General features: G+C 43.8%; 1 protein-coding gene across 1 annotated transcript in view; it reads right to left on the reverse strand.

Moving 5' to 3' along the window:
- Positions 1-26,761, reverse strand: part of RFX6 (regulatory factor X6) — a 432,357-nt gene that overhangs the window by 244,056 nt on the left and 161,540 nt on the right. Inside the window, exons 5-6 of the mRNA XM_085609250.1 lie at positions 12,407-12,484; positions 9,369-9,396 (exon numbers count right to left, since the gene is read on the reverse strand). Of these exons, the coding sequence (XP_085465376.1) occupies positions 9,369-9,396; positions 12,407-12,484 (106 nt within the window). The remainder of the gene's footprint in view (positions 1-9,368; positions 9,397-12,406; positions 12,485-26,761) is intronic.

Genomic DNA, 26,761 nt, shown 5'->3' on the forward strand with positions numbered 1-26,761 from the left:
CCCCTTCTATAATGTGGATTGTGTCTACCCACATCATGCAATTTGTGGGGTATTCTCTCATTCACACCGAGGCATGGTTCCATGCAAATGAGGCAACGCTTTGCCTTTGTGCCAGTGCCATATTACAGATGTGTGTGCAGAGAAAAAGAACCGATTGGAACGCCCACAGACTATGTGCTACAAAGAGGTAACCTCCCCATAGGTTGACACTTGGGATGGAGGGACAAGGGTCCCAGGAACCCACTAGACATTTCCCTGCATGCAGGTGCAATAATGCACTGCACCTGCCTACAAGGGGATACCTTACCCCTCTTCAACCAGACGCCAGTCTGTCTCCAGAGAAAGATGGATTCACAATCTCAAACTGCAGGCTGGTCTCTAACTAATGTGCTCTCCTGAGCACAGTCAAGAACTGCCAGAATTCATGCCTGGGCTGAGCACAGTGCATTTGTTTTATTTCAAAGAATTTATTGGGTTTTACAGAAAGACAGAAATACATCAGCGATACTTATCAGATATTGCAATAAAATGAAAAAACATGCTACAAAACAAGCAAATGATATAACAAAGCGGTAAATCAACAAATTAATGAGAAAATCCAAAGCAAACACAGTCCCCGCTCATATCATTAGACATCAGACAGCGTGAAATAACAGTGCATCCAAGAGATCAGGGTATAGTAATTGGTATACATTTAAAATATAAAATAAATGGCAACCCCTTGTACTGGAAATCCTGGACCACCTAGGACATACACTTTCTAAAACAGCTTGGCACACAGAACTCACCAGTCACCTTCAAATACATCCAAAACCAGTATAAACTAGAGGATATAGACTTTTACAATTTCCTTAAACTTGAGGCTTGCATCGGCAAAACCAAATGCTCCTATCAGGAACACTCTTTTCCTACATTTATAAAGTCACTTAACAAATCCAACTTTTAAACTTTTACAACCCAAATCCACGTGACTAAACCTTGACGTAAAGAGGAAATGGGACAAGACCAATAGCATTTCTCCTCATGACTGGTGTCTGATATCGAAATAATGTCGATTCTCACAAAATGACGTCATCTTCATCCCAAACTAAATACTTACAGTGCATTTGTTTGCAACCAGGCACACTGTTCGTGCAGCAGCAGATGCACCTAACTTGGGTGCGCCATGATACAAACAGCTGCAGTGCACCCAATTTCCATTTGTAATTCGGGAAGTGTTCTGTTTCTTCAATTTATTTACCTCTTGTGTTCAAAATTCAGAATTATCCATTAAAAAATAAGAAGCATGTTTGTAATATTGTTTGGGATTTCTCAGAGCTGGATGGATATAAAGCTGACAATAAATACTAATGAAACATCTATTTTATAGTTAAATGCTTTTTAAGACACACTTCCAGAACAATTGAGAAGATCATACCAGGATGTATGATGTTACAACGCATGCTTTTACAACGCATGCTGTTACAACGAAATTTTTACAACGCAAATGCAGTGACAACGCAAGTCTTTACAACGCAAGTCTTTACATCGACTTGCACTAGATGGCGTGCTAACATTAAAAAAGTGTAATTTACTATTCTAACTCCAGTCCACGTAACAGTAGGGAAGGTGTTTGGATAGTAAACTACACTATTTTTAATGTTAGCACGCCATCTAGTGCAAGTCGATGTAAAGACTTGCGTTGTAATGGCATGCGTTGTCAATGCATTTGCGTTGTAACAGTTTCGTTGTAATGGCAGTGCGTTGTAAAAGTTGTGTTGTAAAGGTTGTTCCCCATCATACCAACTTAAACAAAACATATATCTTGGCGTTCGGGGTAATATGGAAGTGCAAGAGTTATATCAAGAGCATCATAGAACATTAATTGTAAAGCTTAGAAACTAGCTACGTATCTGGATGAAAATCTCTCTAAATATTGTAAAACTCACATATTTGTGTATGGTTTGGAAAAGTGCCAAGGGGAAATTAAAGAAATTCTGCAATAGATTCAGAATGGCAGATTTGGCACTACTCAAATTCTATCTATATTGTCGAGTTGCTCCATTACAGTATATCTGGAGACTGACTAGGGTAGCATACCTTAGACCCTGTGATCAATTATTTTAGAAGCTAATGGAAACTAGACCACCCGAGACTTACAGAGGAAATTCTGGAAGGATTGTAGACAGATTTTCCTAATTCACATAGATAGTCTAAGTTTTTATGACATCAAAGTTGAATGGCACTTCAGAGATCTCAGAAAATGTTACCATCCAAATATCTAATAAAGAGACTTTGAATGCTTGGGAATTGAATAGTATTAAACATTTTTAACATACTAAATCAAAAGAACTTTAATTCTTCAAGTGAAAGCTTTGGCTCCTCAACATATGTATTTACAAGTAGATATCTTCCTTCGTATTATAGGGACCTCTCTTATTGTATTATTTGCCATGTTACAGAGACAGGGTGTGCAATGTGAGGAGAAAATTGATTTACTAGCAACCCATATATGAAACTGTTGCCTACTGAAGGTGTACTTCATGATGAGATGATTGTTAATAAATTACATTCAGAATAATAACCTTTTTTTAAAATAAAACAAATATTAGCATTAGGCTGAACTTCAGATATAAGTAATGTTACAGAATGCGAAAGCATATTTACTCTGTATGCTACAAAATGACCTTCTTTCTTCTGTCTCTGATATAACTGGTATTATTACACCGAGTAACCCTGAGCATATGTTTTGGGCAATGCAATTTCCTGAGAGTCATATAACTAAAACAGACCTTATAAAAGCATAGAAAATGTCTGTAATACGTAGTCCTTGTGAGCAGCAGGACCCAATAGCAACCTAATGGAACTTGCTGTTTGTGGCAACAATAATTTTGATACATTATGTAAGAATTGAAAATGTCAACTCATCCACATTCGAAGACTTTGGTAACTATATGGAAAATATATTTGAATTGAAAAAGCAAAGGCAAAGCCAATAGGTGTGGGCTATTTTAGATAAATGTGTTTTTTCATAGCTGTAAATGATGTGCTGTGGAAATGAATGAATACAGTTCACATGCCGACACATGCTGACCATCTAATACATTAGTCATCAGACTATCTCCAAAATACGAAACCCAACAGGGTGGTGACAGAACAGTGCAGAAGCATCCTTGACAATGCAAACGTCAGACCAGTAATCATGTATGGAGGCTATCCGCTTACACATCCAAACCCCTTGATGAGCTGAAGTAAACTTTCTTCTTCAAATCTAATGGAGCTATGTTCACTGCATGTGTGCCCAATAACTCTCCATGATATTACATCCTCCGCTAACATTTCAGATGACCTAAATGAATAATTTTCCCAGCAATAAACACCACTAGCCATAGTGACATTTTGGATGGCTGACTACAGTTGAGAAAAACATGGGGGGTGGTCATTTGATGGTGTTATGCGCACCGATGTAATAAGGATCTCTATGACTTCTGTCATTGCTTCAGGACACTCTGAATGTCCAATATCATGTTTTTAAAAATGATATCAAGGCGTGGAGATGAAATTACATGTAGCATACAAGATGACTAGTGTAGCCACCAAACACCCATCCTTCTCTTGCGTACTACCTGCTTACCTTCAACACAGATGCCAGTTGCTGTAGTAAAGTGTCATGAGTAATTTAAAATAAAATACCCCCACCACACTCTTGTGTCTGTCTGCTCACCCTCAGTACTCATGCAGCTGTTGGGAAAGGGTCAGACAGTGTATCCCAATCCTTCCAATACTATTTTCATTGGCCAGCTTCTCAGCGGCTGTGGACATCCATTAAAAATAACTTTGGCAAAAGGGTAAGAAGGTTCCACTGCATTGAACATGTCAGTAAGGACCTGGAAATACTAAAGAAAACATGTATTTTTTGGTCTAAAGGTCCTTGAGCCCAAAGTGGTTTAGCATGTTTTGCTAAGATACAAGTGACTTGTAGGTTCGTACGTTTGATGTGTGACGTGCAGCAAGAGCTATATATGTGAATCTATGATCATGCATGCCTAGAAACATCTGTCCGTGAGTAGCATTGAATGCAGGATATATCAAGTGTGCCTGCTTGTGCACTCTATGCATAAATGTATGTGTGAAAACCATGTCTATAATTGTGTGTTCATGGTGCATGCATCCAGTGCGTGGCTTGACATGTCATACATGTTCTGAGGAGGGAGCACTTTGCAAGCAGTGGAGTGTATGCAACTAGGACTTAAGGTGTACATTTTGTTGAACAAGAAATACAACTGCTGTCAGGGGAAACAGAATATGTACCACAAAAATGAATGCAACTGGATTGTAGTGATAAGCAACATTAATTTCAACTTCCAGATCATATTGCTTTTAAGGATACTCACTGTCATAGTGAATCCCTGTCAATATTACAAAAATGCAGATTATATTTAAAGAATTTCTATAGTAAAGCAGAATACTTACATATACAGGGGCCTGATTCACAAAAGTACTCTGGCACTTTTGTGTAAGTTTACTATCTTTTGGTATTCACAAACTAAGAGTTAATTTTACGACTGCAAAGACTCTGCAGTCAGGGCAGAGAACTCTGCACAAGATACAGAATCTACATAGCATACTCAGTCAAAGACAGTGTTGTCTCAGTCTCAGTTTGATGCATCACGTTTATTTCCACGTGTTCCTTTTATGCCTGAACTACTAAAATGTAGATGTTCAGATCAGCTAGGGGGAAAAAGCACAGTCAAACTTGACTTATCACAACTTCTAAGCGAGCAGCCCTTTCAGCTTAACCTATTCATATATTGGATAGAAAATAGAGTATTAGGAGCCAATAGTCAAGTCAAGTCAAAAGCACTTTATTTGATTATTTAAAAATCATAAAAGTATACTATACGGTTACATAGAGTTAATTTCCAGAGCGTATTATACAAATAAAATTTTAAATATAGAAAAGGTCAGTGGCATATACATATAAATCCACACATACTAAAATTTATAGTAGAAAATATGACATGATTCATAACCCCAATATTTCATGTATTACAGGAGGATTGAATTAGATTATATCAAACGATCTTGGGTAAACATTTACAGAACCAGAACCTACATTCAGCTTGAGTCTTTTCCCTCTAGCCCGGATACAGGCAATCAGAAAATTGGCTACGCCAAACATTACTAAAGAGGTCTCCATTAATTGAATATAATACAATGCAGGTTTAAACTGTACAAACCCCTTTTCCCTTAGCAGTGGTCTAATGAACTTTTTCCTACTTTCAGAAAAGAAAGAACAGAAAAACACAAAATGTGTCTGGTCCTGATCATAAAAATTATCACAATCACAAGGTGCGTTTTCCTTTGGGTGACACCACTTTTCATAAGTTCCCAACAAGAAATGAGCTTGATTAAATCTGAATTTTGTTAGGAGCCACCGATGATAGGGTCTGGTAACGATAGTCAGATAGGGTTGAATTGACAAGGACGAGATCAGCAAAAAATGTGACCTAACTGTAGGCTTTGTGATTTCCTTTGCTTCTCGTTCTAATTCACGTAGATTTATAAATTGTGTTTTTACCCATGTAATATCTTCTTTAGTAAGGTTTTCCGGATTCAGATATAATTCAGGGCGACCCAGGAGTACTGCAGATGTTTTAATAAAAGTCAACCACAAAATGTCCGCCACTCCATCCCTCTCCATACAATCTCTAATGATCTTGTGGTTAAGTGTAAGGTTGGGGTTCAGCCAGGTTCTGATCCAGAGTAAAAGCGGTGCCAAATTTAAAATATCAATAATATACCCTATCCCGAGCTCCGTGTGAGCTGCAAAGGATGATGTAGATTGGGGGAGACCCAAAACAGATCGAAGAAATTTATTTTCTTCTCTCTGTATCGGTGCTAGATCTTTATAGCCCCAGATACCTGCCCCGTACCTTGCTATGGCTAGGGTTTTAGATCTATAAATCATCAATATGGCCTCAGCTGGTTTGCCACCCAGTCTTTTGGCAAAGCCTAATATAGCCGCCGAGGATCTTTTCATGGCTGCTACTTTATTAGCAACTTGGGGTACCCAGGACCCAATGTCATCAAACACTACACCAAGATAGGTGAACACTTTCACTCTCGATATTACTAGGCCATTACAAGAAAGGGTTCTCATGTTCTTCCTACCTTTCCCTATGGCCATGACATGCGATTTCTCTACATTTGTTACTAGGTCCAGATTTTGCATAAAGTCCCCAAAGGAATTTAGCAGATGTTGTAAGCCTATTGGGGTCCTTGACAGCAGCACCGTATCGTCAGCATATAATAAAACCGGCACTGGTGTTCCCCTCATGCATGGAACGTCAACGGATGCAGCCGCCAAGGAGGAAACCAGTGAGTTTATATATAGAGAAAATAGCATTGGGGCCAGAATACACCCCTGGCGAACTCCCCTGCCGGACTTGAGGCCAGCGGAACACTTCCCATCTTGAGTCATGCGAATGACCGCTGTTAGATCTCTATGTAGCTCCGCCAGGAAGCTCACCAGAACCTGATCTAAACCCAGCTCCAGGAGCATTGTCCACAGTTTCGACCTATTAACTAGGTCAAAAGCTGTGGACAAGTCCATGAAGGCCAGGTAGATTGCCCCTTTTGTGGCTACAGTGTATTTACTAACTATTAGATGTAAATTCAGGCACTGGTCTTCGGTGCCTCGACCAGTTCGGAAACCATACTGTGCATTACACATGATGTCATTGTTAGTAACCCAAGAGGAGATCCTAGACAAAATGACCTTCCCTAGAATTTTAAAGGACGAGTCCAATAAAGATATGGGCCGATAGCATCTAGGGTCCCCCCTCTGGCCCTTCTTAAAAATCAGGACAATAATCGCCCGTGACCAGGAAGTAGATAATCTGCTATTATCAATACAGACCATGTTAAATACATTAGTAAGAACCACGGACCAAATATTAGGATGTGCCTTAAACAAGTCAGCAGGTACTCCGTCTGGGCCAGGGGCCTTATGAGCAACCGTGTCGATAGCCTTTTGTGTTTCTTTAATTGTAAATCTCAATGGGGGCTCCTCTTGGTTGCTCACAATCGGAACAAAGACATCTGCTGGGAGGCCATTGCCATACATTTTCCCAAAATGGTCTAGCCATTCACGCTCAGATATATTTAATTCAAGCGGGGTGTTTTCCTTGTCATTAAAAAGTGGAAAATTAACTATTTCCCAAAATTTAGAGCTGTTCTTAAGGCTAGCCTTGTCATACAAGGAGTCCCAGGCGTTTTTTTTTATGACATTCTTACGGGACTCAACAGTCATTTTATAACATTTCCTTAGCCTGGCCACTTCTACATTATCTCTAGGACTCTTTTTCAATTCCATCAGTAGGTCTCTATGGGCTTTTGAGCATTTTTGGTCAAACCAACCATGTGGTTTTTGCTCCTTATGTAGTGTCTTACATGTTAAGTCCACAGCCACCTGCTGGCAGATTGAGTCAAAGGAGGAGATAATATCTCCACCCCACCTTAGCGGATCAAAGCAATTATTAATTTCCTTACCCACCTTCTCACTCAATGAGATATAAAAAGCCTCTGGGATTATTTATTCCGTATGCGTTGTAAAGGTAGTATGCGATGTAATGGAATGCGTTGTAAAGGTAGTTTTTAAAAATGCGTTGTAGTGTCCTGCGATGTAATGGAATGCGTTGTAGTGGATGTTGCGTTGTAAAAAATGCGTTGTAAGTGCATGCGTTGTAAAAGTGGGCGTTGTAACGACATACATCCCCCTTTATTGTATGTTCAAAATGTGCATAGGCAAAGAGATCAGTATCAGTTGTATCCCTGTATTGGCAATTTAGCTGGCACAAATGTGTGTTAAAATCCCCGAGGAGGATTAAATGAACAAAAGTGTTTTGACCGTTCTTGTAATTTGTTAAAAACTTTGCCAGTGCATTGATATTTTCATTACAATGTGTACCACAAGGGGCATTATAAAAGTTAACATACACAATTTTATGTTTATTTGGAAAAGTAAATTCCAAAGCTAAAAAATTCGGGGATAAGGTGTTTAGGATTTTTGCGGTTCCCATATGTTTCACAGAGATCAGCAACAAAAGTCCCCCTCTATCTCTCCCTGAACTTGTTGCTAAAGCAGCTACAAAATACGATAGATATCCATCTATCCAAAAATTGCATTCCCTATCCCAGGTTTCCTGGAGTGCCACAACATCATACTCCTTAATTTGTTCCAACCATATACTGTCAGCCCTCTTCGAGCGAAGCCCAGCAATATTCCAGCTTATGATTTTAACTGATTTGCCAGCTCCTATGTCGACAGTAGGTGTTCCATGCAACTGTGACTTAGGATCAGCATGGCAGGTCAGTCAATCATTTTCGTCCAGATGAGATAAGGCTGTATGCCTATTTGATAATTCCAAGGGGGCCTTATTAGTTAGACTGGTGACATCAATATGTCTTTGGATGAAACCTGGTGTCTGTAAGGGCCAAGATAAGGAATCAGTTGACTTATCACAACTTCTAAGCGAGCAGCCCTTTCAGCTTAACCTATTCATATATTGGATAGAAAATAGAGTATTAGGAGCCAATAGTATTGAGTGGGGTGGGTTCGCCCAATCTTGTCTCTCCATTGAAATGAGTGAATTAGTACCATCACATAGTCTAAAATATTAACAGATACTTATGTATGTGTGTTCCCAGATTAGATCTCGAAAACATAGTTTTACTACAATTTGTGCCATGCAGCACTGTGTGAAAATCTAAAGGGTAAAGTGTTCTACAGTAACAAGTATATGACACATTATAGACTGATGATATCAGTGGCGCTCGCATGAAAAGGTCACTTTTTGACAGCACTTAATTTGTGAAAAAAAGTATGTGCCAGCACACTTAGAAAGAGGAGAAACAAGGGAAATAAAGATATCGGAAAAGAGTGGTTTTTTCATAAATATTTAGGTTTACCTGTCTTGGTAAGTCTGGGAATGTGCCAAAATACATGTGGATGCGTGGGAACACTCACTCCCCACCTATGTAATGCCTTCCAGGCACAGAGTAATGCAAGGCAACAACTTGCGCTGCCTTGCGTTACTCCAGACTTACCAGGCAATGCAGGGCCATGCAAGGTGGACTTGCGAGGCTTGGTAAATTAAGCTTAAGGATTGTGTTGCCCGTGCGTCACACTGTGATACATTTGAGAAATGAGTGGCTACTGGCTATCTGCTGTTGTATTAAAAAGAATTATATTTTTTCCTTTTTTTAAAAAACATATGGATATTTCACTCGGGGAACATTTCTCTGACTTTTCCACATGTTCTCCCGTTCTACTTTTTGCCAGCTAACAGTTACAATTGGAAATATTGACATAAATAGAGTCCTACCTCGTTTTTCAGCTTGCTTCCTGAGAACCTTGGGGGAAAAAAGCAAAGTTTTATGCAGGTGAAATGAAATGCAATAAAACAAATAAAACAATTGGGGTTAAACCAGTGAAGAAATATTAATAAAGGCATACATTCAGAATCGTAAAATTTCTATTGCAGAACTATTTCATAATATCTTTACATCTAACTTTTCTAAACCCGACAAGAGATGTCTATTCTTCCCAAATCTATAATCCTCCAATAGCAATTTTCTGTTATTTGAACAATTTAACCGCAACAAAAATGACAATTTACCCCGTAGGGCAGTGCAAAAAAAATACTTTTACAAAAATCTGTCACTAAAAAATAACTGTGAACAAATACACTGGCATGGGTGCAAATTTGTGCATGGTAAGGACAGGGTTAATCGCAAACTGTGGAAAAAATTGATGTGAAAAAAGAGATGCAAAATCAAACACACCTATGTACCATATACATATCAACAAAATTGAAATCTGAGACTTTCACATAACCCAATCATGATTGTATTGATTATTTCTAATAATATCTTGAAATCAACTTGTTATGATCAGTTCCAGGCAGCGGCAGCCGGGGACACCGGGAATCACCCACGTGAAATCGATCTGGCTAATTACTTCAATTAGACACGGGGTTGACAGCCGATGTAAACCCCGCCCGCACCCTGGCATTTTCACATCCGGGAGAACGACGAGCGGACGCATAGGTGGCAGGACGCGACTATCGCGAGTAACAGTAAGAGTATGACTGAAGTGTGTGGTGGTAGCGCGAGTAAAACAGCTTGAGTATGTGATATGTGGAAGTAACTTCACTCGTCTTTCGAGGCTGGCTAAACATGAGAATTAATCGCCTTTTCACATAACGCTTTTGTCTGAAATGTTTTCTGTTACAGAGGAAACACAGTTGTGGTTCTCTTCTCCGCCTCTTCTCCCATGAGGCTACTTGTCCATATTATTAGGGTAAGCCTGGTGGCAGCATTTTCTACCACCACAATTTTTCGCACTAGTGTCCACAAATAGAGTGCCACTGAGTCACGCACACACCTGTGTCACGCACGACACCCAATGCATGCATTGTTTTGTCTTTTTCTTTTTACAGGTACAACTGACCCAGCGAGTTACATTGTCTTTTATTAAAACTTTGTTTCAGGCTTCACTATTGGAAGCATCCCTTAGACGGTGAAGTGTGACCCATACCACACTCCCGCAGTGGTGACACATTACCAATTGTGGTAAGAACGGAGCCCATTATTACTCTATTCTAGGTCCTGATGAATGCCGCGGACCCTTCGGGGCCATCCAGGCAGAAACATGTCGACCATCCACGAGATCATTCACTAGACGGTTGGGAACAATAAATATCCCAATTTCCGTCACTCTTATTTTAATATCATATAGTTTTCACTTCACATTAAAGGATTGCTACTGATTACTATAATGATTATTAATTCTAATTTCACTCACATAGTCACGGGCCCCCACTCCATCACTTAGAAGTGCATCCTTGTCGTCAAGTGTATGCCCGTCCTCCATCAAACGAAGGTTTTGGAGGGCGAGGACTGGTCAATGATGAAGCATGACACCAGGTGGTGTGTGAGACCAGTCCGTATCTTTTTGTGAGATGCCCACACTCACGACGTTCTTGTAGCTCGCTTTGGGTTATCACACTGGGAGCAGCTCTTTTGTGATGAACATGATCATAGGAGACACTGTCAAATTAGTTTTTTTTTTAAACAGGCCCAAGATCACTTAATGGCATCACATTAAATGATTGACTTGGCGCACTAACTACCTATCCAAGTGGCCAGCTAGACGAAGTTCTATGGAAAACCGAGTTGTCCTGGACACCATCAGTTATGTGAAAGGCTGAACACTGTCACAAACATTTTAGAGACAGAGGGGCATATGTACAAGCCCATATCGCCACTGCAATGTCACTTTTACAGACGCTCTGGTGGCGATAGGGGCTTAGCTTTATTTACATGTCAGCGTTAAGCCTCTTAACTTGGCTTAACGCTGCCTTGTAAATAAGGCCCCCTTTCACGCTATGGTTAGTGGGAAAGGGGTGGGCAGTGGGTGTTGAGGTGGGCGTTCCACCGCAACAACCATTGATTTTGACACTGCCCCTTATGTACAATGGTGGTGTACATAGGAGGCAGCGCCAAAATTAACACCAGGGAAAACCTGGTCTTAAGTTGGCGAAACGAAGAGAAATGCATTATTTCTCCTTGTTTTTGCTTTTTCCATTTGTGTCGCACACATGGAAAAAGCAAAAGTCCATGGATTGTTTATGTACAGGAAGGTGTCCCTTCATGAACATAAACAATCCTTTAAAAAGCGAAATTTTGTGACTTTCACGTGTGCTGCACGAAGCAGCACATATGACAGTGACAAAATGGCATTTTAGGATTGTTTATATGCAGGAAGAGACACCTTCCTGTACATATACAATCCTCCCCTGCATGCAGACACCCTTGCACTCTGGTGCAAGGGTGCCTATGTTGGCGCTAAGCTGCAAAACTTAGCAACATCACAGGGGGAAACACAAGGCTGCACCACATTCTTGTAAATATGCCAGGAAGGCTAACGCATCTCTCCGCCACTTCCTTGTACATATCCCCCAGACTTCCTCCTCCAGGCTTGTTCAGATTTCCTAATTTTTGGTGACTCAAATAGGGATTTATTTAAACTGTAAATTTTGCAAATGATTATTAAGTAGCTGGGATTTTATTTTCCCTTACATGAACCCACAGTGCAGGAAAGATCTACTACTGATAGGAAAGGCTGCTTCACGCCTTGAATAAACAAAAGGACAAAGTTGTCTGATACTGAGGCTGTCCGCTTGCAGGACCAGTTTGGCGTTCCACACTTATCTATCTATTGGTGTTGAATGGCTGCTGTACCGCTATCACTTAGTCCTACATGTTTTTATTGGAAAGTCATACGACATGCAAAACACGTGGTCACCTTTACAATGAAAAAGGAAATTAAAAAGTCAACTGTATCAGTTACTCATTGTACCTCGTCAAGCCTTTCCCAGAATAAACAGAATGGTAATATGCACTGCTCTCCTTAATTCCTATTCCATAATAATGATACCTGAAAAAGAGACAAAAAATATTTAAGTTGTAAAATTATTGTTTTTTTATGTATCATATGTAACAAAGTAATTTACTGGCGGGGAAAAGGATATTTTGCATGAAAATAATTTGCTTCTAAATATTCAGGGATTGCACATCTGTGTATTTACGCTTGTGAACAGAAGCAAGAAGAATAAATGATCAATGGAATTCTGAACAATGTCAAACTCTCACCCCAGTACAGAGATCTGGGCCTAAATGCACAGTTTTTTTGCTCACCTCTCCTTTCCAGTTTGGACCCAGCCATATGTAAATCAGTCTTGACCCTGTTCCCCAGGGGAACAGTCCAGTCCAACCTACCTGGACCAGAAACAAGCATGCTAGTTCCCGTTTCAGGGTATAACTCCTCATCAGCAAGGATAGCTGAACTCGCGTGGCATGGTGAGCATGGGACCCACATGTGAGCGTATCCCTCCCACTTAGGGCAGCAAATGCCAAAACGAACAAATGATGGACAAAATGCTGAACAATGTCAAACACTCTCCCACAGTACAGAGATCTGAGTCTAATTCCATTGTTTTTTTGCTCACCACGCCATTCGGGATGCTACCCTGAGCGGTAGCCAGTGGTTAGAGAAATTGCAAGCATTCAGAGTGATTCTAGGGAGGGTAGCAGGAAATTTTGCAAGAAAATAATTTGCTTCTAAATATTCATGGATTGTACATTTGTGTATTTACATTTGTGAACAGTAGCAAGAAGAATAAATGATCGACGGAATGCTGAACAATGTCGAACACTTACCCCTAGTACAGAGATCTGGGTATAAATTCATAATTTATTTGCTTACCACACCATTCCAGTTTGGACCCAGCCATATGCAAATCAGTCTTGACCTTACTCCCCATAGGAACAGCCCAGCCCAAACTGCCAGGCCAGGTCCTTCCCAGAGTGGAAAAAAGCATGCTAAGACCGGTTTTGGGGTATCACCCTTCATCAGCCCATAATAGCTCGACTTCCGTGGCATGGTCGGCACAGAACCCATGTCTGGGCATACCGATCCCACTTAGGGTGACAAATGAAAAAGGAATAAATGATGAACGGAATGCTGAACAATGTGAAACACTCAACCCCAGGTCCGAGATCTGTGCCAAAATCCAATGTTTTGTGTGTTTCATGTACCTCACTAAGTGGCATGGGTATGCCCAGATGTGAGTCTCATGCTCACTGTGTCACTGAATACAAGCTGCACCCGGCTGATGAGCCCATAAGGGAAAAACTGGCCCTCGGTTGCTTGTGTTCTGGTTCAGGGAGGACCTGGCCAGGCATTTTGGGCTGGACTGTCCCCATGAGTAGCAGGGTCCATGGCTGGTTTGCATATGGTTGGGTCCAAACTGAGGTGGCATGGTGAGAAAAAGAATGATGGGTTGAGATGCTACCCCAAGCGATGGCATGTGGTTAGACAAATTGAATTATTTCCTCCTATCATCTTTTATCTGTTTCATGTACCACCCCAAGTGGCATTTGTATGGCCAGACTTGGGTCCCATGCTCACTATGTCACTGGAACCAAGCTGTACCCTGCTGATGAGCCCATAACTAGGGCGAAACCGGTCCTGAGTTGCTTGTGTTCTGGTTCAGGGAGGACTGTTCCCATGAGGAGCAGGGTCAAGGCTGATTTGCCTATGGTTGGGCCCAAATTGAGGTGGAAGGGTGAGCAAAAGAACGATAGGGATGATACTCTGAGCGATCACCAATGGTTAGACGAATTGCAAGCATTCCTCCAATCACATTTTGTGTGTATTTTTGTGAACAATAGCAGACATGGAGAGAGAAAGACAAAATGGAGGGATGCTGACTTTGAATGAATGCGAAGAAAAGTAAAAGAATCAGATAAAATGAGCAATGTAGCCTTTTTTGAGGAGGAGATGGTTATGTATCAGTACAAATTCACACTATGTTCTATTCCACCTAAAAGACAAGTAAATTAAAATTACGGATACGCTCAATGGAAGACATTCTTTCAATGAGAATATGAGCATGACGTTGGGTTTGTGTTTACGTTTCTGCCAAATTCACACAAATACCTTTCTAGACAAATTCCCAAAATAAAATATTATCGATTTTGTTTCATTTAGTGCTTCATTCTCCACATCTGAGCCTGTCTTACATTATTACATATAGGGCGCACCATCCTTGTTTGCACCACAGGGACATGGTGCTAAATTACAGTGAATATGCCGCCCCCCCCCCCAGGGCAGTCGCAAACTCATGCTGCCTTTGGGGCAAGACATTCAGAGACAAATAGAGTGGCTACTTCCAAGTGACTCTTTGTTTCACTGTACAGGCGGCAACCTGCCTGCACGTTAAAGAGCGGTTAGAGATCCCCCAGTAGGAGGTTGCATGAGAGACTGTGTTTGCCTTCATAGGGTTGTCTGGAATGTCCATGGTACTATCTTCCCCCTCCAGAGGGCTGGCCTCATGGGGTACACTGACAGTGTGCCACCATTGGGTGGCACAGTTTCAGTGCATCTTCTAAGGGTGTATCTGCCTCTATGCCCACATCCATAATACTGTGCAGAGACAAGTAAATCCCTCATTTTAAATGAGGGAGTACCCTCTGAAGATAGCGCTGGAGCTACATGTGCACCTGTGTTATTGGTGTTAGAGAAGGGGCCTCACACGCATCTGTGGTTGCTTCTGTAATACCATAGTGCCCTAGGATGCAAAAAGAGGGTGAACTCTCTGTAACACAGCCTCAGCTGTTTCAATGCTGTGTAAATAACAATATTGCTATAACTCAATTCACAGACCTTGGTGGTTTGGAAAACTGGTTCTTGCTTCATGGGATTTGAAGCTGCTACCATCTGATCTCCTCATACAATGTCTAGCTCTCTGAGCCATGCTCCATGCTTTTGTCATCAATAAGAGTAAAATAACTCGCATATCGGCCTAAACTAAGTATGTCTCATTAAGTATACAAGTGAAGAATTTCTTCTTATGCAGTATAGGACAAACCCTCCTACATATAACAAATTATCAACACAAAAAACCATTGGGGAGAGACGGGCAAAAGGCTACCCGCAGCCCTATCTTCTAAAAAATCACACACATGCAGAAACCAAACTATAAATAAATGGAAACATAAAGAGGAAAGCATAAACAAAATAATGCAAATTGTCCACAGCAGTCTTTTTCATTGACCTAATTGAAGATATTGGGGCTGGTTCACAAAAGCATTTATGAGTACAGGAAGTATTACTACAGGATCACTTTTTAAATAGGGCTTAGGAATCAGCTTAGACACTTCCAGTCCTTTCTCGCTGTACTACATATATATCAGTATTCCCTGAATAATTCCCATTTTATCAATGTGTCCATGTTTGGGGACAATTCACAAAGGCATTTTAGAGTAAGTAAAAGAATACTAGAGGACTACTACTTTAAGTACGCCAAAATGCCTTTGTGAACGGGCCCTAATATCTTCCCACTGGCCTACATGCCTAAAGAAGTAGCTATTTAGGACTTTTTAATGCCTTCCAATGTGTGATAAGTTCAGGAGTTGGATTGGGTACATTGGGTACCCCCATGTGCACCCCCCATCCCTCCAATACCCTGGGGGCCCACAACGGGCCGCCGTAAGCAAAATCCGCCTGGCTTTCCATGGCGGGGTCTCCGCCATGGAGAGCCCTGCACTGCTGCCCATTCTAATATGGATGGCGGTGTCTAGCAGACACTGCTACCATATCCAGCCCTTTTTCCGCCCGGCCGACTGGTCGACCGGCAGAAAACCGGCGGATGGTGTTTCCGTCAGCCGGGGTCCCCCCGCCATACTAATAAGGCGGGGGGAAATGGGTGGTGGGTGGAGGAAAATGTCGGGCGGATCGCCACCGCCATGCAGGCGGTGGCGATCTGCCCGACATCGTAATCATCCCCTTAGTATTTTAGAAAGAGAAAAGCGGAGATAAAACCAGCACCCTATTTACAAGAGGGTGCTAACATGCATAATCGCATGTTAGCACCCATTTTCCCAACGCCTCCCTTTGCATCTCCAATGAGATGCAAAGTGGGCGTTACTGGGCGTACCCCGGATGGATTACCTTGCAAATATCGCTGATGTTTACATCGCGATATTTACAAGGCAGCCCACATGATTTTAGCAGACGTTAGATTTTGGCGAAAACGCCCGAAAACCAGCGATGTTCCCTGCAAAAGGGCGATAACCTCGCTATCTCTGGAATTTTTATCGCCCTGGAGAAACGCGTTGTTAATAACGCGCTACCAGGGCGATCAATTCCAGAGATAGCCTGCGACGATATTATTATCGCTAAGCACGGCCAGCGATAGTTATCGCTGGCCGTTGATAATATGCCCCATGTATTGGCTAAACGATCTGTCAGTTTGCCCCTGTGACGAAAGGTCAGTCCAGTCGGATTTGCATTTGTTGTTTTTTTGCAGTCTTTATAAACTACAAAGGAAAATGTTTATTCTCCCTCTTCTGCGTAAATTCCATTTTAAACAATGTCGATCTGCTCTCCACTTTATAAAACAACTGTCCAATCCCTTTGTATGCCACGCTACCGCTTGGTTTCTCTAGTTCTCCTTGAATATCAGAAGGGCCATGACAGAATGGGAGGGCAAAGGATAAAAGTGAGGCGACTATTGATTAATTTTGAGGGCACAAAGCACTTTACATTTCCACGATGATTGTCTTTCTAACTTTCGGATTTTAAATATGGATCTTTTTTCTGTCTCCATGATGCATTTTATATGATGTGTAGATATTTTATTATTACAGTTGTTTTTATCTTGTGTACTTTATATGCATTGAAAACATTGCGAAATGAAGAATTTTAATTTTTTTGACAAACATGTGCATGCAACCAAACACTTTTGAAAGCAAAATATCAAAACAATATCTACATGTTACGTATTGTCCATGTGTGCTGGTGCTCATCACTATAATGAAATTACCCGGAGTTAATGTGCCTCGGGAGGGTGCTCCTATCATACACTGTCCCCATACCAATATAATGCTCCCAGAACATAGCCTCATCAACGCATTTAAAAATTATTTTAATTTAAACCTGTTCATATGCCAAACTACAAAGCACAGCTCACACAACTAACATATACAATTTTAAAAGGTAAATGACTCCACACAGAGATAAGCATGCAACCAAGACTTTTTCAGGGCAAAATAAAAAAACAGGCGGGGTCCATAAATCCTTTTTCCTTCTTTAGGGGAAATATAAAAAATCAAAGCATGTACATATAAGGATTTTTTTGTTGCAGTTTTATATAGCACAAACTCGACCCTAAGGTATTGGAGCGATTTACATCAGCATCAGTTACATTACACAAGGACACATTAATTTTTGGAAGGCGCGGGGAGATTAAGAGATTTGCCAGACTCACAGCATGTTGAGCCGATGACGCTGCTCGAACCTGGTTCAGCTCCAAAGGCGGCAGCTCTGGCTCTATAGCCACATCCTCTATTTAGCTTTTGACAATTTACTAAAGGTTCCCTGGTTGCAAGAGAGCTGCAAATATGAGTGCTTCATTTCCAATTGGACTCTCCAGTTCAAAAAACGCGGTGCCCACATGTATTAGCAAAACCTTTCACAGGAAGCTAAAGTTTTGGCTCTATTCCTATTGGTTCAAGAGCAAAATACTACTTCAGTGTCACCATTATGAATTTAGAGTGTACAAATTCACAGACTACAAGCAGACAGAGCAGTCACACATTTGATGTGAAATGTATCTGAGCCGAGGTCACTTTTCCCACATTGGGTAGTGTGTCTTGAACTCAATGCAAACTTCAGAGGTGATGTGTTAGCTGTTCATTTTTAAGAAACTAATCAAGCTAGTATAGAGTAAAAAAGAAACAAACATTACGTACACGCTAAGATTAAGTAGAAAGTTAAAAAACATTGTTAATTTTATCAATGAAAATCAGTGGGCAAATTATTGCCAAAAAACGGTCATGCAGGTTTATAAGGACCATTTAGAACTACAGTCTTCCTATCATATCCAGTTCCACATTCGATTCAGGAGCAAAAGTGGTCCAACAGCTGACACTAAGACAAAATTCAGCTATAATAACGGTTGGGACATGGTGCCCTATTCTACAACATTTCCTAGAATCCTCTTGCAAAATTGCATTTCTGTGTGATGTCACTCACGGGTTTTGAGATTTGCCTTCAGGCAGTCTCACAGAAAACTTCAATAAAACATGGCAGGCAGGGGGGCGTGGCCAGCAGCCGAGGTAAATTGCGGCTCGCTAGAGAGGCTACTCAGCCCTCATGAAAAATCCGCTAATTATCCTGAACAGATCGTGTGCCCGATTTAGTACACTAAAGGGGATCCAGTGCCTGCACTCCCGAGATCTAGCGGGAGGCATAACGGGGCCTCACAGTGCCCGTACGGCGGAACGTAGACGGGACCGGTAGCCGGGAGAGTGTGCAAGATGACGGCGGCGCCATAATCAGCCGGTCGTGTCCCGCAGCCCCAGCGAGATCTGCAGAGTCCGGACGACCCAGCTCACCGGTGCAGACTGACAGCATTCTGAGGGTCCGGAGCTCAAGGTGACGCCGCGGTGCGGTGGGCAGTACCAGCGGCGACAGTCTTGGCACAGGGAGAGGCAGTTAGTGCGGGGAGGGAGCATGGCGCATGGAGACCCGGCTGGCGAGTTTGTAAATCGAGGCCCTGGTGGGAGCCTGGAGTGAGGCCTCATCAGCGTGCTGGGCGCCCGCATCCCCCTTGTGCCCTCCGCGATTTCAGTGGCTGGACGGCGGCCAAACCAGACACTCCACAGGAGGACCGAAGGCGGTGACATCCCTGGAGGCCCCCCCCTGGGTAACGCATTCTTAATACCCGGTGCTGTGGGGTTTGGCGGAGCACCGCAGGAGTACGTGGGCGCTCTGCACGGGGTCTCAGTAGCGCCCAGTGCAGCAGGTGCTGAAGTGGGCCAGGCAGGGAGCCCCAGGGGTGAAGAGCACCACTTTGTCGACATACAGCTGACAAGGGGCCCCAGTGAAACGACTGGACCTGCGCCGGAAGGAGACGCGGCAACACAGAGGCCCGTGTTGAACTGAGGGCTTCAGCCGGCTGACAAATCCCGGGCACCCTGAGAGGGCCCCCCCCTGGGAAACCCGACAGGCCGCCGAGGGCTCTGATCTCCCACCGGGCAGGGCTCTGATCTCCCACCGGGCAGGCGTCGGGGACTACTGGGGTTGGCCACGGGTGTGGGACAGTTGCCGAACCAGAATGGCAAGTGGGAAGGGACCTAAAGCTGCAGCCCAAGCTAAGCTTGCCAAATTTGCGTGGACGAAGACAGGGGAGGAGCGCGAGAAAGAGCTCACAGAAGCCCCTGAGGGAAAGCATGGCCCATCGCCCCAGGCGGACCTCACACTGCATGATATCATGGAGGCCATCTCGGGGGTACGTACCTCTTTGGAATCTCGCATAGACTCAGTGAATGTGGAGGTATCCCTCCTCAGGGCAGACTTTCGCAAAATGGGTTGTAAAGTTAGAAGCCTGGGAGACACAACAGCGGCATTGCAGGCAGACACCACCCAGCTCCAACAGCAAGTCACCGAATTACAAACTCAACAAGCCGCGATGGCCAAACAACTGGACGACTACGAAGGGCGGGCACGCAGAAATAACATCCGCATTTTGGGGGTTCCGGAACGCGCAGAATGGCCTGCCGCGGACCTCTACGTTGAAGAGTTAATCACTAAACATCTCCAGCCCAAACGACTGTTTGGCTACTTCTCCATTGAAAGGGCCCACAGGGTGCCGGGGGGTCGACCCAAGCCTGGGGCCACTCCGCGCCCGCTAATAGGGAGGGTCTTCAATTTCAGAGACAGAGATGCAATCCTGCAGACAGCCAGAGCTAATCCACCACTTAAAATTGACAACAGTGTGGTTACATTTTTTCCTGACTATACAGCGAAGGTTCAGGCCCAAAGGCGCAGTTTTATGGCAGTCAAACAGGAACTCAGACTGCGTGAAGTGAAATACGCAATGCTATTTCCTGCAAAACTGCGAGTGGAATCGGAGGGGAAGACGTGGTTCTTCTACACACCGGAGGAAGCCTGGGACTGGATGGAAGGGTGGCGGAGAGTCGAGGGTCCACGAAGGGGTCGAAATGGAGGACCCCCTCCGCCCAATTCTACGCACGGCATGGAGCAAGAAAAAGGCACCTCCTCGGTGGCACAGGGTGGGACGTCACGCAGCCGTATAGCCTGAACCTCGACATGGATTGAAGTGGACCAGTTCGCAGATAAGTGGCGGCAGGAGTCAAGGACACTGGGTGGCTGGTCTCTGGAGACGGTGATGTATCACAAAGCAGGTGGTGAATATTTACTTAAAATAACACAAACACTACGATAAGGCGAGGGAGTGTGAGCTGCTAGCCAACACCCATGATTACTTTTGTGGGGGAGAGAGGCACTGGCAGGGGGGCAGGGAGGGGGAGGGGAGTCAGTTTTCGGGAGAGGGGTTGAGATGTTTTGGGGGTTTAAGTTCTCAAGTCACAGGCACACTGAGAGGAGGTTCTAGGATCTCTTGAGACAGTCACTTTGTAGCTGAGTTGGCTATACACTGGGTTGAACTTTCTGTACACTTCAGGGCAGGCAGAGATAGGTGGGTGGAGATTTGCCTCCTAGACGCAGTAATTCCGCTCCTGGAGACATGGGTGCATTCAATTCCAAGACTAGCGACATCTGATGGCAGGGGCTAATAGGGTCAAATCACTCCTAGTAATGACGTAGAATGTGAACGGCATGGGTGACAAAATTAAGCGGGGGATAGTGTAGCAATACCTAAAACGGCAGGCCCCTGACCTGGTATTCCTCCAGGAGACACACATGGTGGGTAATAAATGGGTAATAAATGCTAAGCCCTCAACAGATGGGGATGCAAGCTGTTGGTGCATGCGAACTTCACCTCGGGTTCTAGGGGCATGGGTATCTTGATCAAAAAGAGTGCGGCACTCATGGTGAGGCGTACATGGGCAGATCCACGAGGCAGGTTTGCAGTGGCAGAGGTGCAATGGGAGGGAAGCATACTGAATGTGGTTTTGGTGTACCTCCCCCTGGCGATGGGTAAAGAAGCTATTGTAGATCTAGGGAAGATATTAACGGATCTTCCCATCGGCACGCTCATATTGGGTGGGGATTTTAATATGACTATGGATGACAGCAGGAATAGACATCCACCCAGACAGTCAACACGACCTCACACACATGTGGAAGAGTTCGCCATGGCCCTGGGTCTAGTAGATGTATGGCGTACATTCCAACCGGACGGTGTTCAGTATACCTACTATTCCAACGCCCACAAGAGCTCCTCCCGCAGTCGGTGTCCATTGGCCACTTCCAAAACCCCGGACACTCCCAAGAGGTATCTCAGACCACTCACCAGTGACAGTGGATTTCACACTTTTTGAGCATCAACCACGCACCGTACTGACTCTCAGTCCCTGGTTGCTGACAATTCCTGACATAAAGGAGGAACTACTTGATCACACTACTAATTATTTTCTAGAAAATGTAGGATCAGTAGACTCGGCGCAAACAATATGGGAGGCATTCAAGGCAGTGGTGAAGGGTCTGGCCCTCAAGGTGGGCTACACCAAGAAGCGGCAACTCTACATTGTCCAGGTTGAAGACGACCTCCATAAATTGGAAACTGATTACAACATGGCCCCCTCAGAGGACACCAGGCATCGCCTGGAGCTCAAACGAGAGGATTATAAGATCCTAGTTAGGGAACGGATACAGGCCAAACTCCGGCACACGACACACAAACTGAATGAACTGGGAGACAGGGCCGGGAAATTGCTGGCGTGCCTGGAAAGGAGAGAGCAGGGGGAGAAATTAGTGCCCCAGTTAACTCTGGAGGATGGGGTGCAGGTCACTGAGCCGAGGGACATCGCGAAGGCATTCGCTGATCACTTGGAACGCGTATACACTCCGTCCACTTCATACACAATGGAGGACTCCCATCAACTCCTGGCAGATAGCGACATACCAACATTGTCTGATAGTGACAGAGAGCACTAGATCGAGACTTGACGGATCTAGAAATCCAGCAAGCAATAACTAAGATTCAGTCAGGTAAGGCGATGGGACCCAATGGGACCCCCATTGAATTTCTCAAAGTGGCGGCCATCCAGGTGGTTCCCCATCTGCGAGCCATGTTTGAAGAAAGCTATGAAGCAGGGCTCCTACCAGAGGACCAGTGGCTGGCGTCCATAGTAGTAATTAGGAAACCAGGTAAACCCGCGGAAGCCTGTAGCTCCTACCGTCCCATTTCCCTAATAAATGCCGAAGCAAAGATCCTAGCAAAAGTCCTTGCCCTACGCCTGATAGCAGTCATTTCCTCACTGGTCCACCCAGACCAATCGGGTTTCATGCCCGGGAGGAACACGGCGCTAAACATCAGATGCCTCCACAATGTTATAGCGCGTCGTGAGTTTCTCAAGGAGGACTTTGTTGTCCTCTCACTGGATGCCTTGATGGCGTTTGATTCCATAGAATGGCCTTACTTATTTGAGGTACTAAGATGTATGGGCTTTGGACCCAAATTCATAGGCTGGGTGAGGTTGTTATACACGGATATTCGGGGACAGGTCTGAGTAAATAATTATACCTCAAGATCCTTCCCATTAAAATGGGAAACTAGACAGGGCTGCCCCCTCTCCCCACTGCTCTTTTTTCTAATGCTGGAGCCGCTGGCTGCATGGGTCAGACGTGATGTTATGGTGAGGGGTTTGAAATGGGCGGAAGACCACGAGGATAGAATATCATTATATGCAGATGATATATTGCTCTACCTAGCGTCCCCTTACAGAACCCTTCATGGGGTGTTAAACGTTTTCACAAATTTTGGGAAATATTCGGGGTACGCCATAAACTGGAGTAAATCTGTGTTGTTCGTTCTGAGGGGCCAGGCTCCCCGACTACCCTCGGGATGTTCGGTGGAGGTCACGTTCGAAGGCTTCCGGTACTTGGGGATCTTTGTAACTCCGAACCCCCATCTTTTTTACATCCGTAGTCTCGTGGCCCCTCTGACTAGACTACGGGCGGATGTTAAACACTGGCGTTCCCTGCCTCTGTCCCTGATCGGGTGAGCAGCACTTTTTAAGATGCTGGCCCTTCCTAGGTTCCTATATATCATTCAAAACTGCCCCCACAGGGTCCTAGACGCCTATTTCTCTGGGGTCGAAAGTGAAATTAGAACACTGCTATGGGATGGTGGATCCCCTCGAATAGCCATGAAAAAGTTAATGAAAGGGTGGTATGATGGCGGCATTGCCCTCCCGGATCTCCGTCTGTATTATTGGGCATCACAGTTGGTGGTGATAAACCACTGGATCTATGGATCCCCGCTGGACCCCGCATATATGCTGGACAGATATCAGATGGGGAAAGCAGGGTATCTGGATGCATTGTATTCCAAGGTTCGGAGAGGCCGTTATGTTGGCCCCATAGCTCACACGGTGACGATATGGCACCTGGCGAACTCCCGTTTGGGTTGGGCGCAGACCCTCACCAAGGCTACACCCCTGTGGTGTACCCAGAGATTAGGGCTTCCCGGCAGGTATTCCGGGTTTGACAAATGGGACGTAATAGGCATCTCGGCAATAGGGGACTTGGTTAAAAAGGGTGCTCTTCTCAAGTTCGACGACCTACAGAAGATGTACGATCTGGCCCACGGGTAGGTGTTCCGATACCTACAAATCTGACACGCCCTCATTGCAGCTATCCCGGACATGACGGACATCCCAGACTCTCCCCCGTTAGAGGACAGGCTCCTGGACGGACCATTACTCACCAAGGCCATTTCCCTTACATACAAAAAACTATGTAATAACCTACCAGATACCTTTCATAAACTCCGGGGAAGTGGCAGTTGGACTTAGGACCCATTGATGAAGAGGACTGGCAGGTGGCATTGATGTCCCCTCATGAGGCTGCCATAACACTTTGTTACCGCCTCATCCAGCTAAAAATTCTACATAGATCTTACTTAACTGGTATAACCCTTGCAAAGATGGGTTTGAGGACCAGTGCACATTGTGTTAGGGGATGCCAGCAAGACGCATCTCTTTACCACATGCTGTGGGACTGCCCGGGGGTGAGGCCCATATGGGAGGGTGCCTCGGAACACATCCAAGAAGCCTTGAGAAAACAACACACCCTTACACCCCGGCTAGGTCTCCTCAATATATGGGGGCCGACTGATCTCATGGAAATCGAACAACAGTTTATGACAATAGGCTACACATTGGTTAAGAGGGAGATAGCAAGGAAGTGGGGAGTGGCAGATCGGCCTTCGCTCCGGATGTGGACCAGAGAGTATGACAGGTGTATGATTGCAGAAAAGGAGGTGTTTAAAGCTATGAGGTGCCCGAAGGAATGGGATAGGAAGTGGGGCAAGTCAAATACTTACCAAGGAGAAATATGTGTCTCCCCAACAACAGAACTGGAGATGCAACGGACAGAAAGGCGTCGTGAAAATGCACCAGGATAGAACAGACTGCCTTATTGGGTGGATAATTGTAAGTGATCCAAAGTGCCCCTTGTCTCTTGCTTTAATACGTGATTTGTTGTTGTTTAATAAAATACAAATATATATTTTTTTTTTAAAGAAAAAATGGCAGGCAGCATCCTTACTGGAGGAGAGCAGTTTCAAAAGCCAGAAACCTCCACTCTCTCTTTTCCCTTAAAGTTCAGTCAGTTGTCACATCCCAGTAAACTAAACAGGCAGAGCATGAGATTCAGTGTGCATGGAATTGCTAATCTGGTAAACAGAAACTAGACTAATGGCCTATCAGCAGCTATGTGATAGAAGCAAGTTAACCTCGTACAGCTCAGATGCCTCTTCCTAGCCACTGTCTATAGAAGCTACTCAACTCTGGGACTGGTTCTGCTCACATTCGGACAGCTTTAGCCTGCCCTATTTTGAGTAACAGGAACATGCCATTATTCCTGCAATCCAAGCTGTTGTTCCTAAAAATATTTTATCTATCTTTAAACTCTCTCATGTCACATTTTGAAATCACAATCCAAATACATATACTGAGTTATGTGTTTTAGGAAACAATCCATGTGTAGCAAATTTCATTGTAATTTAAGACAACTAAATCCAGATTATGACTACTGAGGTTCATTTAAATGCTCTTTTATGAGATGTCACTGTTGTATGTTGACAGCCTGCAATAGGGAACATCAGGTCACAAAGATGTGGTCTGGATTATAAATATTAATATTATACACATATATATTTGAAATACATGACTGTCATTGAGGGGTCGCTATGGGACGAGGCTTTGGCCACTGGCTTGCCTCCTGCGATTCATAATGCTGCTTTTGTGGCCCCTGCCCTCAGAGGTGGCAAGAGCAGTGCCAAGCACAGAAGATAAAAAGTGTTGTGATGAACACAGTTTACTTTCTGCTAATCCCACTGGGAGATTACACTTTTCGGGAATTGCATGCTCTTCGTAATAGAAAATAAATGGAAATGAAATTCAAAAATATTTTTTTTTTCAAACTTGTCACAGTTCATTGTTGTGACTATGTGAAAACATGTTTCTGGGCTGAACCATCACATCTGTGCGCCACAAGTTGATAGTTCCTTACAGGCTATTTTGCCAAAATGTATTTACAATGAACAGGAGTAAATCAAGCAAACAACATAGTTCATCTGCAATTTCTTGTCCCTGTGAATTAGTACTAGTGGCCTGACCACTACTGGTTTTTGAATTGTTTTTTGTGCATCTTCCTGTGATTTAGCTATACATTTCCTCTTTGAAATATACTCTTTAGGCTTCCATGATGTCAATTTTTATGATTTTATCAGGATAAAGACTTTATGGCATCTTTTCATTGGATTCAGGGTCAAATGTCACATGATGTCACTTCCTGTGATATCACTGAGGTCCCAAAGACTGTCTGAGGTCACATCTGCTACCACTGGCATTTTGATGAATTCACCTTCATGTTGAAACCCATATATACCAGATGCGATCATCTGGGAGGAATAGCTTCCTTAGAGGGTTCATACGATACTATCTCCCTAATGTCAAACATGCATGTCATCCTGTACCTGTTTGTCACCTATGCTACTATGTGCAGAGTGTGGTGAGGTGGCCTATGGGTAGACAAACCAGTCATTTATGTTTTTAAGACAGACCCTCACCCACTCTATTAGTGGTATGCCTCATCAACTGGTCCCATCCTGGTCCCTGTAAGCCAGAATAGGCTCAACCATATTCAAGGGAGCAC

Source organism: Triturus cristatus, chromosome 6 (genome assembly GCF_964204655.1).
Source record: "Triturus cristatus chromosome 6, aTriCri1.1, whole genome shotgun sequence".
Classification (NCBI taxonomy): domain Eukaryota; kingdom Metazoa; phylum Chordata; class Amphibia; order Caudata; family Salamandridae; genus Triturus; species Triturus cristatus.